Source organism: Prionailurus viverrinus, chromosome B3, assembly GCF_022837055.1.
Source record: "Prionailurus viverrinus isolate Anna chromosome B3, UM_Priviv_1.0, whole genome shotgun sequence".
In the NCBI taxonomy this organism is placed as follows: Eukaryota; Metazoa; Chordata; class Mammalia; order Carnivora; family Felidae; genus Prionailurus; species Prionailurus viverrinus.
In genome coordinates this window covers 78,286,309-78,302,536 of record NC_062566.1, presented here as the reverse complement: position 1 = coordinate 78,302,536, position 16,228 = coordinate 78,286,309, and the positions used below count along the sequence as shown (strand labels likewise).

The following is a 16,228-nucleotide window of genomic DNA, read 5'->3' as shown; positions in this document are numbered from 1 at the left end:
CTCTCAGAAATATCCACCACTTAACTCACAGTAAGTGCCCGAAATAGTGAACCAAATATGAAATATGAAAATTACTATGAAATAGTAATATATGAAATTTAGTATTAAATTTATAGTACATATGAAATTTACTATGAAAATAGTAAAGTTCTTCCGTAATGTGTTCAGTCAATTTCAATCACCAGTTGTCTTGCAGTATTTTTCAACCATTTCCTTCCGAAGGCTAAAAATGTCTTCTATTTTACATATTTGAGCATTGTCGCCTGTCACACACATACACAAATTGTTGTTTAAAAGCTGCCATGTTCAAATTGAAGTAAGACTTATGCTTACAGTGGTAAATATTCCTGGATTAATAGAGTTGTAGCAGACACACACCGAAAATTGACTGAAGTCTGTGATATTAAAAAGACAGAAAATTTATCTAGTTTTAGCAAATGTCAAATCAGCAGCTATTGCTTTTAAGATTAATAAAAGATGTAATGGTTTCTAGATAGCCTCTAAATAGAGATTACTATGAATGGAGAAGTGATTTACCAACAGTCACCACAATGAGATTTCTTTAAAGGTTACAATCATCAGTTATTTAGCTGAAACACTGCTGAGAATGCCTGGTCATTTCTTGAATAATGCATAATGTTCATTGTAGATTTGATCTGTATTATAACAATACAGATATTTCTAAAATCATGGAAAAAACTATCTGTTACCTTCCAATTGCTTAACATATCATTTCCATGAAGTAATTGACTCGGGACATATTACACACTGTCACCTGAGTGTTCTTTCTGCAAGCATAACTTGTAATAATCTATACAGAATGGGCATCACAAAACAAACTCATCAACCTTTATAGACATTTAAGAAAAGATGTGATGAATACAGGGCAGAGTGAAGGACCTTTCTGAAGCAGTAAATTAAAATGATTAAATTTCTATATAGTTGTGTGGAACAAATTTAAATTTAAGCTTTGAAATTTAATTATTAACATGAACAACTCATCACATTAAAAAAAAAACATTGCCTACATCGTGTAAGTACTTTTCATATAAATTTCCAAACGCCTTTAGGTTTATTCAAGAGACTGCTTGGAGAAGCACCAAGTCTAATGTCTATCGTTTTATTGTTGGATTATGAACTGCACTTCACATGATGCTGCAGGCTATTTATATAAGCTTGTTTATCCACATGAACTTCTTCAAGGGCACAACACAGAAGACCTTAATAAATTAAAATGAATTTCTTTTGATGTTGTTTCATGAATGTTTGATCAGAATGAGTAACAGGTTTGCATTAAAGAATGAGAGTAGAGCAATAAAATATACACATACTGTACAGCAGAACTAATTCACAGAAAGTGTCCACTGCATTCCTAGCAACTTTTGAGAGCCAGCGTCAACTGGATAGAGTCACTATGCTTTACACCTTCACAATCATCAGTTTACTGATAGTGGGAGTACACATGTACCGAATTGGATGTTCTGCCATTATCTGGATGGAATTCGCAAAATAATAAAATCTGTTATCTCCTTCCAGACTCTTAAATATCCACCCTAACCTCCCCATTTTTCTCCTTGACATCAGTATGTCCTTTCATAGACTGAAATGCCCACAAGAGCAGAGACCATATTTTATTGTTTTTTATCCATCTTGATCATAAGTAGTTTAGAGTTTAACTGACTGAAGTCCATAAAGTAAAAATGAATGATCAGTCACAGTCAGAAGCTGAGAGAATTCTCACCTGGCATGCTTGATAAAGGGGATGCAAATCAAATAAAATTTCTAGAAACGATATGATGTGATAGAGCACTAGACAGAAAGGTGAAACAGTAGAATCTAGCTTAAGATCTGCTAATACTTAACTGTAAACTGTTTCTGTATCATTTCCCTGGTCTACATATGAGGGCATGGTTTTACATGAGCTGTAATTTTGCATCTCTACAAGGTCATGATTCCAAAAGTAAGCAAGGGGAGGGTGCCAGGGTGGCTCAGTCAGTTAGCCTCCAACTTCCACTCAGGTCATGATCTCGTGGTCCATGAGTTTGTGCCCCATATGGAGTTCTGTGCTGACAGCGTGGAGCCTGGAGCATGCTTCAGATTCTGTGCCTCCCTCTCTCTCTGCCCCTCCCCCACTTGAGCTTGGTCTGTCTCAAAAATAAACATAAAAATTTTTAAAAATAAAATAAAAGTAAACAAGGTTATCACATTGCAGAATAATGGACAAACCATGGAACCACTTTTACTTTGGTAACCACCACTACCAAGGCAGCCTATAAACTGCCAGCTCCTTTAAAAAAGAGAAAAATGGAGGTGTGCCTGGATGGCTCAGTTGGTTAAGTAACCAACTCTTCATTTCAGCTCAGGTTATGATCTCACAGCTCCTGAGTTCGAGCTTGACATTGGGCTCTGCGCCAGCAGTGTGAAGCCTGCTTGGGATTCTCTTTCTTTCTTTCTTTCTTTCTGTCTTTCTTTCTTTCTTTCTTTCTCTCTCTGTCTCTCTCTCTCTCTCTCTCTCTCTCTCTCTCCTCCCCATCCCTCCCTCCTCCCCCTTCTCCCACTCAGTAGCTCTCTATTTCTCTCTCAAAATAAATGAATAAGTGGTAATAAAAAGATAACTGTGCTAAACAACCTCATACAAGTTCAGTCCCTTAATCAGTCCATTTCAAAGCGAAGAATAAGGACGTATTTTGTACATTCTGTGACTTCTACCCTGTTGCACCTACCCTTTCATCTTGTATGATTTGGAATAAACATGAAGGCAGTCTAATGAATAAACTCTTATGGATACAGTATATTTACTAAGATTATATTCACATCTTCAGCTTGGGAAAATTTGCCACAACTTTAGCATCTGGAACACAGATTGATATATTACCAAGTTGACATCTACATTTTTAAGGCGAGAAGGGCTGAAAAGGGACAGCATGAATGTGCCTTAGTTTATCCATACTGTGCTATGTTACACTGACATCCAGCCCTTGACAGCTAACTCTGTTCTATGTTCTCAGCTTCTGAATGCCATTCTTACACTCTAGAGAGATAATCTGTGAACTATGGCTTGTGGGCCAAAACTGGGGGCAGCTGCCTATTTTGTTACGCATGGTTTTATTAGAGCACAGCCACACCCTGCTGTTTACATAATTGTCTATGGCTGAGTTTGTGCTACTGTGGCACAGTTCAGAGCCCCTCAAAGCCTAAGCCTATATATTTCCTATATAGTCATTACAGAAAATATTTGCCCTGCTCTAGAGGAAAACAGCATCTAGAATTTAATTTCTGATTTTTCTTCTCTCGTAAGCGTAAGAAACATTGCAAGTACCAATGGCAGAGATATAACCAGATTCACACATGCATGGATACACATATGATGACACTTCTAAGCACACAATTGTAAATAGTCATTGCTTTGGATCCTTCATTTTAATCTGTATCCTCTAAGAGGTCAGGGCTCCCTATTAGAACCCTTTCCTACAAAAGCCATGAGCACAGGAACTTCAAAGGTCACTGTTAAGGTGTCATCACTTAACAAAAGAACCTAATTCCTCTCCCAGAGTTGCCCACAATTTTCCCAATTATCCAGCTTATGCCCACCAAGGGGCTAGAGACAAGGTTAGAGCACAAGAAACTAGCAGATCCCTTAAGTCCTAAGCCTTGAATAACACATCGTTTAAGACAGAAAATCAATGGCCAATACCACATATACATCAATAAAGATACGCATGCATATTCACATGCTAAACATGCTATAAATTACTAGAAGTTTCACTAACACGTAAGAAATACCTCTCTTGCATATCAGAATGAAGAAGGCCTAACATCTTTCATTAGTGAGTTTTAAGAGTGACTGCACCAAGGATCGGGAGGACAAACATAGGTTTAGATTTACAAATCTTGGGCATTATGTATGGCAACTTGAAACATTAACATGAATTATTTGTTTTATTAGTCAATAACATCATTACTCAAAATGCCTACTACAGTTGGGCTCAGCTTCCTTCCTTTGGCTACTAAAGACAGAAGATATTAGTTCCACCCTTTAACAAATATTCTTGTACTCCACCCATCAGTAATAATTTGCATGAATTAGCATAACGCAAATTGAACCCAAGAAGCATTTTAATGTAAGTCATTTCATTCTCCTTTCTCTGAAGCCTTGCATCAAGTGATAGAATATTTAGGCTGACAGACGTTTTGAAAATAAAAAAGAAATAGAAGAGGTTTATTTCACCTTCACATGGTGTCTTTCTCATGCAGAGTTCAGATTTCCACATTTGTATCCCTTTAAAGGATTTGATATGCAGGAAAAGAAGAAAGGATGATGGTAAACATTTCATCTTAGAGACACCTATCGACCACCATATTCCAGAACAAACAGGGGCTTAAAACTTACCTTTTACTGATGTGTTAGGTGGAGGGCCTTCCATTCGCAAGTTCCACGGAGGGTCCCCTTGGTTAGCAAAGTCCCTCATTTTCAGATAGCTAATTGTAAGTCGAATGATGGATGCCTTGTCAAGCTGGCTAGTGATGGCTGCAGGAAGAGGCAACAACTTGGCCAATTCATAGAACTCAAAATTTTCTTTTCCCCGGCGGGAGCGAGCAGCATCTCGGGATTTCTCCTTTCTCAATGCTTGTAAACTGAAATCAAAGGAGTGAAAAAGTGTCATTTAAAACGTGTGGTTTTGACATCAGGTAGAAATTGTTTCCTTTTCATTTCCTTCTTCCCCCAGCAAAAATCTACCAAAATCTTCTTTCAAATCCAAGGGCCATAATAAAATGATTTCTAGACAACGTTCACTAAAACCAAAAATTCTACCTCTGGATTTAAACTTACATGCAGTAATAACAACAAATAAACTTACAGGCAGTAATAACAATAGCTTGCTTGTTAGGTTTTTCCCTTTAACTGGCCATGCATTGAGATACATTCTTTGTTTCTAAGACATAAGATTTACAGGTAATATTTGGTGTTATCAGCTATAAGCAGCAGAAAAGATGAGGCTAGTGTTCATATATTTATTCTCAGGCTAATGATTTTGTTCATTTAATTGTTATCACTGAGATTTTAAGGCATCAAAAGCAACTTTATTTCAATTATCATCATGGGGAACAAAGGGTAAACATCAACATTTTATTTGTTGATTCTATGAAGTGTGTTTATGTGCCTCTAGCCCTCAATAAGGATCATGATCTTAAGTCAGATATAGAAAACATCACACTGAAAATGAAGATCTCAATATACTTAATAAATATGTTGATAATTGGTTGATAAGAGAAAACTTTAATTCTTTATGAATGAGTACACATTAGTAGATGGATAGATTCTCTAAGATACTAGAGAATAAAATGCATCGCCTGGAGAAGTCAAACTTTAAGATAATATAAATTTAATGTTGAAAGATAAAGCCCTGTATGGGTTATTAAAATTTATAAACATTATAGACATATTACTTCACAGAAAAGGCAACAGGTGGGATCCAGCATTTTCCTTTAACTATTAATGTGCATTTCTGTTTGAAGTTGGCTCACAGTGCTGAGGGCAGAATCTGGCACAATTGAAGTTGTGTTTGAGCATCTGACAGAATTCCACCTGTTCTGAATGGCTCTGTTTTGTGTCTGACAAGAAATCAAATCAAAATAAGACCCTGATGATAAGTAATTGGGCAATATTTACAGTATCAAGGTACTATTAAAATCATTTGTAAGTATCCATTTCATTGAACTCCAAAGGCATTTTGAATCTTTGAACCTAGCTTTCTGGTTTCCCGTTATAAAATAACCAGAAAGAGAGAAACAAGCAAGGAAGCAAGACCAGAGCAATAGATCAAAATGAGTTCAGCAGTGTAGCTCCGATATCCATTAGTATAATATGGACAAGAACATTTCATATTACATTATAGCGTACCTGATGGTGGTCATGGTAGAAACACTGTACTCACTGCACTCTGAATATCTTATTGAGCATCTACATAATTTAAGTAATGCCATCACACCCTGATCAAATACTCACTAAGCCAACAACCCCACCAGTTTCACTCTTAACAAAATATTCTACATTAGCTAACCAACCTATTTCTCATAACTAGACAAGTTAACGTTACCATTTTCAGAGTCACGGCAGTCTCAGATGAAAACCTGTGTCCCTTCATGTCTCAGGTGATAACCTCCGGGAGAAACATTGCTAATTCACAAGGGAAAAGCATGGCATGCCACTTGTTTCCCCAAATCGTGGATGGCCTTTACATGATTTTATAAATTGGCAATTTTGGCTTGTTGAAAATTGTGTAAATAAAGTGAGAGATGCCTTACAATCTGATAAAGTGTAAGTATATCCAGGATCTGGGTTAACATCTTAGGGCAAAAGAACCATTCATGCCCCTCCCTTTATGTAATAAAAGAAATCTATCTAACACCACTTAGGTCAGCTGTGCCCAAAGAACTAGGTCTTTTGAGATGTCTTCTCTACCTCTTGTGGAGTGCAGTGGTTCAAGTTCAGCGCTTTGCTCTTTTTGTGTTCTTGTAATCAAACAGTACTCCAGAAGGTGGGCTCAACTTACAACTGTTGTTGTTCAGTAAGTGACTATGATGGAGCACTAGAGCAGAGGTTGTAAACTGAAGGGCCCCTGGGGTTAAGGCAGGGAATGTCAATGAGTGAAGAGGCCTGATGGCAACTGTGGGGCAGGAGAGGACAACAGCTCAGGCACACATAGTCTCAGTGGACTGCTGCTCTGGAGGAGGGCGCACCTGCTGTCGTCAGATTCCCAGATTTGTTGTTTCTAGAGAACAAAATCTCAATTTTTATATGGCATTTCCAATTTTATGTTATGTTTTAATTTTATGTTAACCAATTAAAGTTTTAAAAAATAATGCAAGCCTAATAAAACCTGTCATTTGGTCAGTAAATGAGGAGGGATGCAGTTTACAATTGGATAAGAATTTGGGAGGCCAATTTTGAAAGGCACTTTTACATGGATGTTCTATGTAACTTTCCCTTTATACATGTCACTCAAAGCATCACAAATAGGCTCATCTGTTATCTCATTAACATGACTAATTTTCATACCAGGAATTTCTTTATTTGACTGAAACAAGTAGAACATGAGGCCATTATCCTGAAATTGCTATTATTGCATAGGCTTAGCAATAGTTTAAGGAAAAAATCTAATTCTATGGGGGTAGGTGGTAAGAAAAAACCAAGATCACAGGGAACAACTCAATGGACTCCAAAGGTAGAGGACAAATGGCTTCTTATTTCCACTCCAGAAAGGGGAATGCATGGACATTAATGCCTTCAGAAGCTTTGCCCAAACACTGTCCTCTGATATTTGATTTATCTAAAATACCACTGGGCCAAACTTACTTCATGTGTTCCTGACCCACCTTCTTGTTTTTCTCCTCTCCTCCCCTACACATTTTTTTGTGTGTGTATTTTTTTGTGTGTTTTATTTTTTTTTTTTTTTAACTCAAACACTCTGTGTTACCCTACTCGAGTAACTGGCCTGGCCATAATCTTAATAACAAGGGTTTTTCATTATACAGACCTCACAGTTCAGAAGTCTTTCAGAATGACAGCACTGTATCTATAATAAGTAGTAATTGGCTTTAAGGGCAACAGCAATAAAATGCAGTCAAAGGATTACAAAGGTCATAGAGATGTTGATAGAATAGATTAAGCTAAAGATGTGTAGACAATGACTCAGACTGTAGATTAATCTTATGCCTGCTTTTGGGAAGTACAGCTTAGTTGTAAGCAATTCTCAAATAGAATTAAAGACTACATTAAAACGTAAAATAAACTATGTGTTTGCACATTCTGTTCTAAACCAAAAATTATGGTTGTATTTCTACAATACCAAAGAAAGACAGGAAATCATGAATATAACATTATGATCCTAATCTGTGCCATATAAAAAATGATTAAACTTCAGATCAACAAGAAATGACTCCCAAACTTCCCACTGCTCTGACGTTCTTCCACCTAGTCTTTGGGTAACTTTGGAAAAGGAGACTCTTCCTTGATCCTCAGCCAATCAAAATTTCAGTTCTCTTTGATGACAATCTTATCATCCTCACCAATAATTACCAACAACCAAACAACAAAATCAGCAATTTCAGAAGATATATATATACACACACGTGTTTTATTTATTTATTTATTTATTTATTTATTTATTTATTTATTTATTTATTTATTTATAAATCTAGAAGTCCTTTGCAAACTGTGTATATATTTGGGGGAAGATAGTAAATGATTTTCAGATTCTCCAAAGGGCTTCTTCACCCAACCAAAAGGATAATACTCTAGTATCTAGAATTTCCTCTTATAAAACTTGTAAAGTTAGACTCTCCACTCTTATTGTCATTGATGTTACCACAATTAACTTTCCTAAACAACACTGTGGGCATAATGCATGTTTCTGCTTAATGCTTGGCAACAAATTTTCCATGTTTCTGAAGATATACCTTTAACCATAGGTAACAAGCCATCAAAAACTTACTAGTAATGAAGATTTAGAGGACAATGCTTACTGAATGTAATTTTTTAAATCCTCTCATATATTTTAAGTTCCCTGGCAAGTTTTCTGGCAAAAGTCCTGATGAAGGAATTGTAAGACCCATCCTAGCCATTCACAAGCATTGTGATTTTCAATAACAAATCTGAGCCTCAATGTTATTATTTTACAACATGAGGATGGCCAACAAATCTCCTGGACCAGTGCAGTGGCTCATATGATAGTTTACCATTTACTACCATGGAAACTATGAATCAGTGAACCTCTTAGATAATTCTAGATTTTACAAATTAAGGTAGTTTATGAACTCTAAATGGGGCAGAGACCACTTGAGAGTTTTACAACAAAGAAAAATTTTAAGAAGTTGCAAAGATTTAGGAATGCTGACAGTATAGTCAACCCATCTGAAAACTTTCTTGGAAACCACAGAGATTAGGAGTCCGGGTTCTGCTGCCAAACTGTGGGTATTGGCACCAACTTACAACTACCATGTCGGCAACCTTCACTAGGTGTCTCAACCTCCTTAGGCCTCAATTTCCTCCTGTGGAAAACGAATGTGATGATTTTATCTACTTCATAATATTCATGAGAGTAATTGAGCCAATATATGTAAAGTACAAAATGCCTGTCACGTGGTAAACAGTATCTAAGCAACAACTATTAGCATAATAATCATGAAACTTTTTTTATCATAAAACTTATCTAGAGGAAAAAAACCCAACTGTTTGAATCCTAGTGCCCATCTCATTACTATAGTATTTCTCTCTCCATAATTCTTTATAAGTTTATTTGACCAGACTTCCTTTATACATCTTACAGTGTCTCTAATTCTAAACTGTTGGCTTTTTTCATTTGTCCTCTCGAACTCCATTCTCTATTTCCACTTAGGACCTTCACTTAGTAATTTCCCATGTAGTGACCGTAGAAATCAAACCAATGGGAATACAACCAAAGGCCTAACTTTTCCTTGATGACAACCCTAAAACTGCCTATTAAACTCCTTTCATATTTTCTCAGATCATGATTATCACTTTAAGCTCTGTTTGATGCCTCTCTAAGCATGTCTTCCACACTAGCAAAAAGTAGAGGTTAAATTTAAATGCATGGATTATGGAACCCGAGTACCTGTATTTAAATCTCAGTTCTATAACTTAACTGATTATGTAAACTTGAGCAATTTACTTAATCTTCTGCCTCAGTTTCTTTCATCTGTGAAATGGGGTGATAGTACTATTTGCTTCATAAGGTTCTTGTTGAAATTAAACTAAATGGGTTAATTATTGTAAAATACTTAAATGGTACCTGACACACAGTATTACTATATAAGATATATTAAAATAAAACCTAAACTTGCTTCACACCGATTGTTCTATGCTTTGAGGTCCACAACACTCATTTACAATGTACACACTGTGTCATCAGTATGATTTCTACTCACTGGTTATGATATATCACATTGTATACTTAAAGCAAAATATAACTCCTTTATTGCAAAGATATTGCTTTTTCACTATAGTCTTCCTTATACCTATAGTCTATCAGCTGTATACCACAGGTTTATTTAATGAGTTTTCAAGTAAAATATGTGTTTCATTGATGAATGATTCAAGGTTCACAAATCAATGATTTTTTTACTAGAAGAAGTGAGCATTTTTTTAGTTCACTAAACTAGAAAAAATGGCATTCAATTGCAAGACAAGCAACTATGCTTATTTAAAAAAAAAAAAAAAAAAAAAAAAAAAAAGAAAAGAAAAGAATATCCAAACAGTTAAGAGAATGAATTACTCAGGAGAATTCTGAGACTTCAGTAAAAAACCTTCAAAATTTCAATGATCCTTATTAGTCAAAACAATCTTATGAGTACTCTGGGAGAAAGGCGATCTTTCAAAATAGCTTTCAAAATCTCACAAATCTAAAAAGCTCTCCTTGATGTCAAACAAAACCCCAAATCCAGGACCATGGAGAGCTCACCCATATTGCCTGGGTGAGTTGGGGGAAATGTCAAAGTGCCAGCAGCATTTGCTGCTTTAGCTTCCATACTGGGGGCAGGGCCAAATCACCAAATCCTGCTGGAGACAAAACAAGCAAAAGACAACAACTGAAAAAAAAAAAAAAGTAAAAAGTTAAAGAACAGGCACTGCCATTATAACAAAGCCAGTATCATGAAATTGACTCAGTATTTGCAATCTCTCTAAAGCTGCCACGGAACTGGATAAAGATGTCAATTATTTATTGGGCCACTTGTCCATGGAGGAAAAAAAAAACAGGTAACTTTGGACTTGATGACTCATTAAATTAAAAGAGGTAAGTTATCCTTTGTGGCTTATCAAATTTAGCTTTGCAAAATTGATTACTTTGATTTCCTACTTCACAGAAATAGTTATGATGATTATGGAAATAATATAGCTGGAGATCTACAGAGGATAACAAGGAGCAAAAATAATAATTGTCACAGAGGAACAACAAAAGTAAGTCAACTTAATCAAATGTTTCTTCCTCTCCTATTCTTCATAGCCAGATTTTTATCATTTCTTTTTATATAATTTATAATTGTATTTGTGGAACAGTTCCTGATATGAACATTATCAATAGATTCACATGATCTCTACATGAAAATCTTCTCTAGGCTTCAATTTTAACACCTTCATGTAAGCTTTTTGAATACAATGACCAGTCTCTATAAGACAACACAGCAGATTTTGGTCTTCTAACAGTAGGCGAAAGGATAGAGTTAGAACCACTTTAAATTTTGCCTTTTTAAAAAGTACTTCTAAGAAGGCAGAAAGGCAGGTTTTTATGGATTTTCCTACTTGTTTTGCTTAGGAGAACCCAGCACTCCAGACTTCTACTATTTATCAATTAATCTGGCATGCAGCCTCAAAAGAAGAAGGTCGACCTGTATTAAAAATGCAGCCATCAAAAATTCATCAAAGGTTTCACCATTTTAACTCATGAACCTTTGAACACCTGCATACTTGTCAGATCTCTGGTCATAGTTAACAGTGAAATCTATAGTGACTCCAATACCTACTCCTGGCCTGACATGAGCAGAATGAGGAGGATTCCCAGGGAAAAAGTAAAGATTCTATAAACACTGCTTGCCCTTCTTTCATTACTTTCAATAAAACAGCCCAACACACATTGGCATCACATAGAGTTCAGAGTCAATCAAATCAACCTACTGCAAAGAAAAAAAAATCTTTCAGTATTTTTCCACATGATTGTAAATATTGGCTTTCTTACAAGGCAATATAATTGAGAAATGCATAAACAACTATTATCTAGTAGGATTATGCACTACATAGCTCACAAATTGGAGTCTTTTAATGTTCTCCAAGAAAAGGTAACAATTTCAAAAACCTTCCTTTAACGTGTGAAGAAAACAGTATAGTGTATGCTGGAAGTTAAAACTGGAACCTTCAAGTTCAAGGTAAGAACTCTGCTGCTTAACTAATGCACTGCTCATAGCTGTCATCATTAATTTATGTTAGCCTCTGTAAACATCAAGAGTATAATAGGCCAATTTCACAACTAAATATAGATGCACATTTTGCCCTTATATAAATGGCAGATTGCTGCTGTAGATCATTGCTGCAGCAACACGTCAGTAAAGATGCACTGTTTGATGGTCTGATGCTCACACAATATATAAAACCAGTTGTAATGGTTGTTTGGAAGCAAAGTGTAACATAGCAGCAAAATTTCATTTGTTCCACAAACTCAGGATATATTAAGCTTGGCTGACAAAGACTGTTTGATGTGCTAAATCAGTTTGACCTTCATTCTTGCTTTATTTTTCTCATTTAACATGTGAAATGACCATTATTTTTCCCCATGTAAGAAATATGAAATTGACTGCTTTAAAAAGGTGTCAAAAACATCGGCAACTGCTAACATTTGGTAAAGTATCAAAGTTAAGATGCATCCTTAAAATTTTTCACTAAGATATATTCTCATTGAATAATCATGACCTATTTTTGACTTGTAATAAAATAGATCAAAAGAGTAATTAGAGCCATTCAACTGAATGCCTTCCCTCATCTTCAGAAAATGCCTTGTGTATGTTTGAACTTAATAATTAAATTAATTGGTTTTAGCCAATGAGCGTTTTTATTCTTAACACTTTAAATAAGAGGATTTAATTCCAGAATGAGTCATTAGAATAGCAATAAAGAAAGCTGAGAGGTCTGCACAATCCTTTTCAACCAATGTTCACCTTGATTCAAATAATCCTTGAATGAACCACAGCAAGACCAAACTATTCATTGTATGCTTTGGTGTCTGCCAAAAACCTCATGAATCAAAGTGTTTTGTTCTTCATTTTCCCCCAGAACTTTAAGCTGTACAACTGGCAGTTCCATAATAATGGAAAAACTGCAGCTTTATCAAGTAATTTCTCTCCACCCAATAAAGAGCACTTTACCTTGGAGCAACTTGTATATTTCACACCTTAAATTTCTATTTACCAAATCAGCTAATCACTTCACAATTGAACTCAGAACAAAAAAAAATTATCAATTAAAGTGGTTGAAACTCCTGCAAATTATCATTTAGGAATGAAGTAATTGCTTTCATCAGGGCAGAAAAGCCCGCCAGAACAGAAATGTCACTTTAGATTAGTGTTCTCACTCCTGAAGCTATGGATGACACAGCTGATATAAGACTAAATGCCAAGACCAATCAATTGCTTTTGTGGCTCTGCTCTGAGCTGCTGTAAAAGGGGCCATTTTCTAGGATCTACTCTTCATTATAGTAAATGCTATCTCCTTGGTAACATAATTCCATTTCTCATAAATTCTGTCTGAGAGCATTGTCCTAACAATGGATGTTTGTGGAAAAGAATGCTGTTGGTTTAATGCACAGAATTAAGTGTGAATGGCTGTCAAACTGCTATAGTTTACTAGTTCTTAAACATAAATTGAAGTCTTATACATTAAAAAGAATTCTTGGGGAGAAATGAATGTCCTGAACAAGGGTAAGATATCGTATTTGAAGGCTCTGTGCTGCCGGTTTAGAATTTTGACTATTCTAGTATTTATCTGTCCTGTACATTAAATCGGTCAGCTCACACCAGAGGTGGGTGAACACTTCACTTACTTTCTCAGCAGTGTAGTTTGCAAATGTGAAACCTCAGAAGCAAATATGGACTCATTAGGCAACTGCATGCGATTTGTGAATAGCCACAACTGTGCTAAAAAGAAAAAAAAAGTGTTCTTTGAGCTGAGCCCTTCCTGGAAAGCATCCAGATCTTAATTTGTATTGTTCATCCTCCTGAAGTTACAAGAATCTGGATTGCAGGCTCCAATTAAAAGGAAATTGAAGAAGCTAATATAGTGAGAAAGCAGCAATTCCCTGCACTGTTCCCTTCAGGTCTGAAGTTTAGAAAGAGATTCAGCATCACGGGTCTTTGCCCAACATGGGATAAAGGCTTTCTCATCCTGGTGAGCACACATGTGTAACTTCCATTAACAGTAACAGGAGTCGTGAGCACACATTGAGAGGAGAGCGTACTGCTCAATATTTGAAAGGGTCAGAGCATCTCTGCTGAAAGGCAAAGTGGGAGGGAACGGTGGGCACCCTGTGACAGCAGGACATTTTACTGACCATGGAAAGGGCAATTGCTGGAATTACTACCACTCCAAGGAACTACAGTACTGATTTTCATTGTATCAATAGCAGGAAAGTACACATGACGTTTCTTCTTTTTAAGATTATTCAGTACCACCAAAGAACAGCACAATATTTAACGTAATAATAAAAGTGGACTTCTTTGAATGCTTACTCTATTTCAATCACAATCTAAACGTTTGAAATATTATCTCATTTAACTCATGGTTGCCAGTATCAGCAACAAGGGAAAAATGGTTAACAGCAACTGTGGAAGACAGATAATCTTTGGACACTTTTGAAGCTAAAAACATGGCTGCTTTCAGCCCCTCTTTGGGGGGCCACCGTATAGGTTTTTTACTTTCTCTCAAACTTGCCACACCCTCCCTCCCACCCACCCCCCCAACAAAACCAGGAGAATTTTTGTCTTAGGGATGGCTGTCCGCAGATCTTGGACTTTTGGTGCTACAGCAGGACAATGCTGGGCAAACCAGGACAGCGGGCCACCCTGGAAGATTTACTGCCTCCACCTCACAAATAAAAGATCAAAGCACTGAGAAGGAAAGTAACTTGCCCAAAGCCAGTGAGGGTTGCAGCTGGAATTTGAACCTCGGCAAGATGATTCAACTATGTTCCTCTCACTGCTGTATTACACCGCTTCTATAGGAATAAAGTCCTCAGGATTCTCCCTCTTGCTATCATTTATATGACAATTAGGTCGCTGATAAAGTTTTACCTAATTTATAAACACCTATATAAAGCCCATAGTTGTTATGAAAACATTAATTTCTTAATGAAATGTCCAAAAAAAGCCCTGTCTTTCAAGCTTATAAACACTGCAATTTGAAGTAGATAGATTTGCTGTTAATTGCTATACATCCCAAACTAAATTGCTTTGGAATTCAAATTCAAATGACCTTTTCTAGAGGGAAAATTCACTTTTTCCTTTAATTTTCTTTAAGTGTGATTTCAAACACTTTTGAAAGCACAACTAAGTGGGAGAAAGCTTTTGAAAACTATCAAGCTTGAGAAGAGAAACTTGGAAAGGAGAAAGCATGCTTTGACAAGTTTGAAGATCTTGAAGTATGAAAAATGAAAGTTATGGTCATGTGAACACTGAAAACAGCACATGCTTTTACTTGACATCAATGAACACACCATTACACTGTAACTGACTGCATTCCTTTGTGAAATAGAGATAATTAAGTAAAATGGTCACCCTTTCTTTGCACACTACAACTGAGAAAACAGGTCTTAAAAAGACTATATACTCTATCCCCTACCTATCGGTTTAAGACATTATTTTTATTTAATCTTCCAACAAGATTCCCAAAAGCACAGCATATGGTTGCCAGGGATGTGAATTGTTCCAGTTTCTAGAGAACACTTTGGCAAATACATATCCAAAGGATTAGAAATTTGTCTTTTTTTAGCCAAAGCTAAAGATGTGAACAAATAAACTGCTAAGAGAATATTCACTGCCTCTTTGATAAATAAACTTCAGAAAAAAACTATGGAATATTCATGATCTTGAACACAGATGTTGAAAAAAAATCTTCAATGGCTTGGAAATTTTTTTTACAATATATTAAGCAATAAAAGGCACCAAGTATAGTGGGATCAAATCACCACAGCTATGTATCTCTATCAATATATAGGTCGATATATAGATAAAATATATCCACGTCTACCAAAGTATTTCTACATGGTAGAAATTATTTTTGTGGTATTTCTACATGGTAGAAGTTATTTCATGGTAGTATTATTTCTACATGGTAGAAATTCCTTATGGAGGGGGTGGGGAGAACTCCAATTTTTTAAGTGTCTTCAATAACATGTATTTTAATGTAAAATTTATGTTTTGAAAAAAAGCAACATATGAAAAAAAAAGCCCACAGCTAATATCATCCTCAATGGGGAAAACTGAGAGCTTTCCCCCTGAGATCAGAAACACGACAGGGATGTCCACTCTCACCACTGTTGTTTAACATAGTGTTGGAAGTTCTAGCATCAGCAATCAGACAACAAAAGGAAATCAAAGGCATCAAAATTGGCAAAGATGAAGTCAAGGTTTCACTTTTTGCAGATGACATGATACTATACATGGAAAA

At 35.9% G+C, this 16,228-nt stretch overlaps 1 protein-coding gene across 1 annotated transcript in view; it reads right to left on the bottom strand.

Annotated features, from left to right (window-relative positions):
* The window catches only part of NPAS3 (neuronal PAS domain protein 3), an 861,155-nt gene that overhangs the window by 595,308 nt on the left and 249,619 nt on the right, over positions 1-16,228 (bottom strand). The window contains exon 2 of the mRNA XM_047864546.1: positions 4,391-4,635. Coding sequence (XP_047720502.1) covers positions 4,391-4,635 — 245 coding nt within the window. The remainder of the gene's footprint in view (positions 1-4,390; positions 4,636-16,228) is intronic.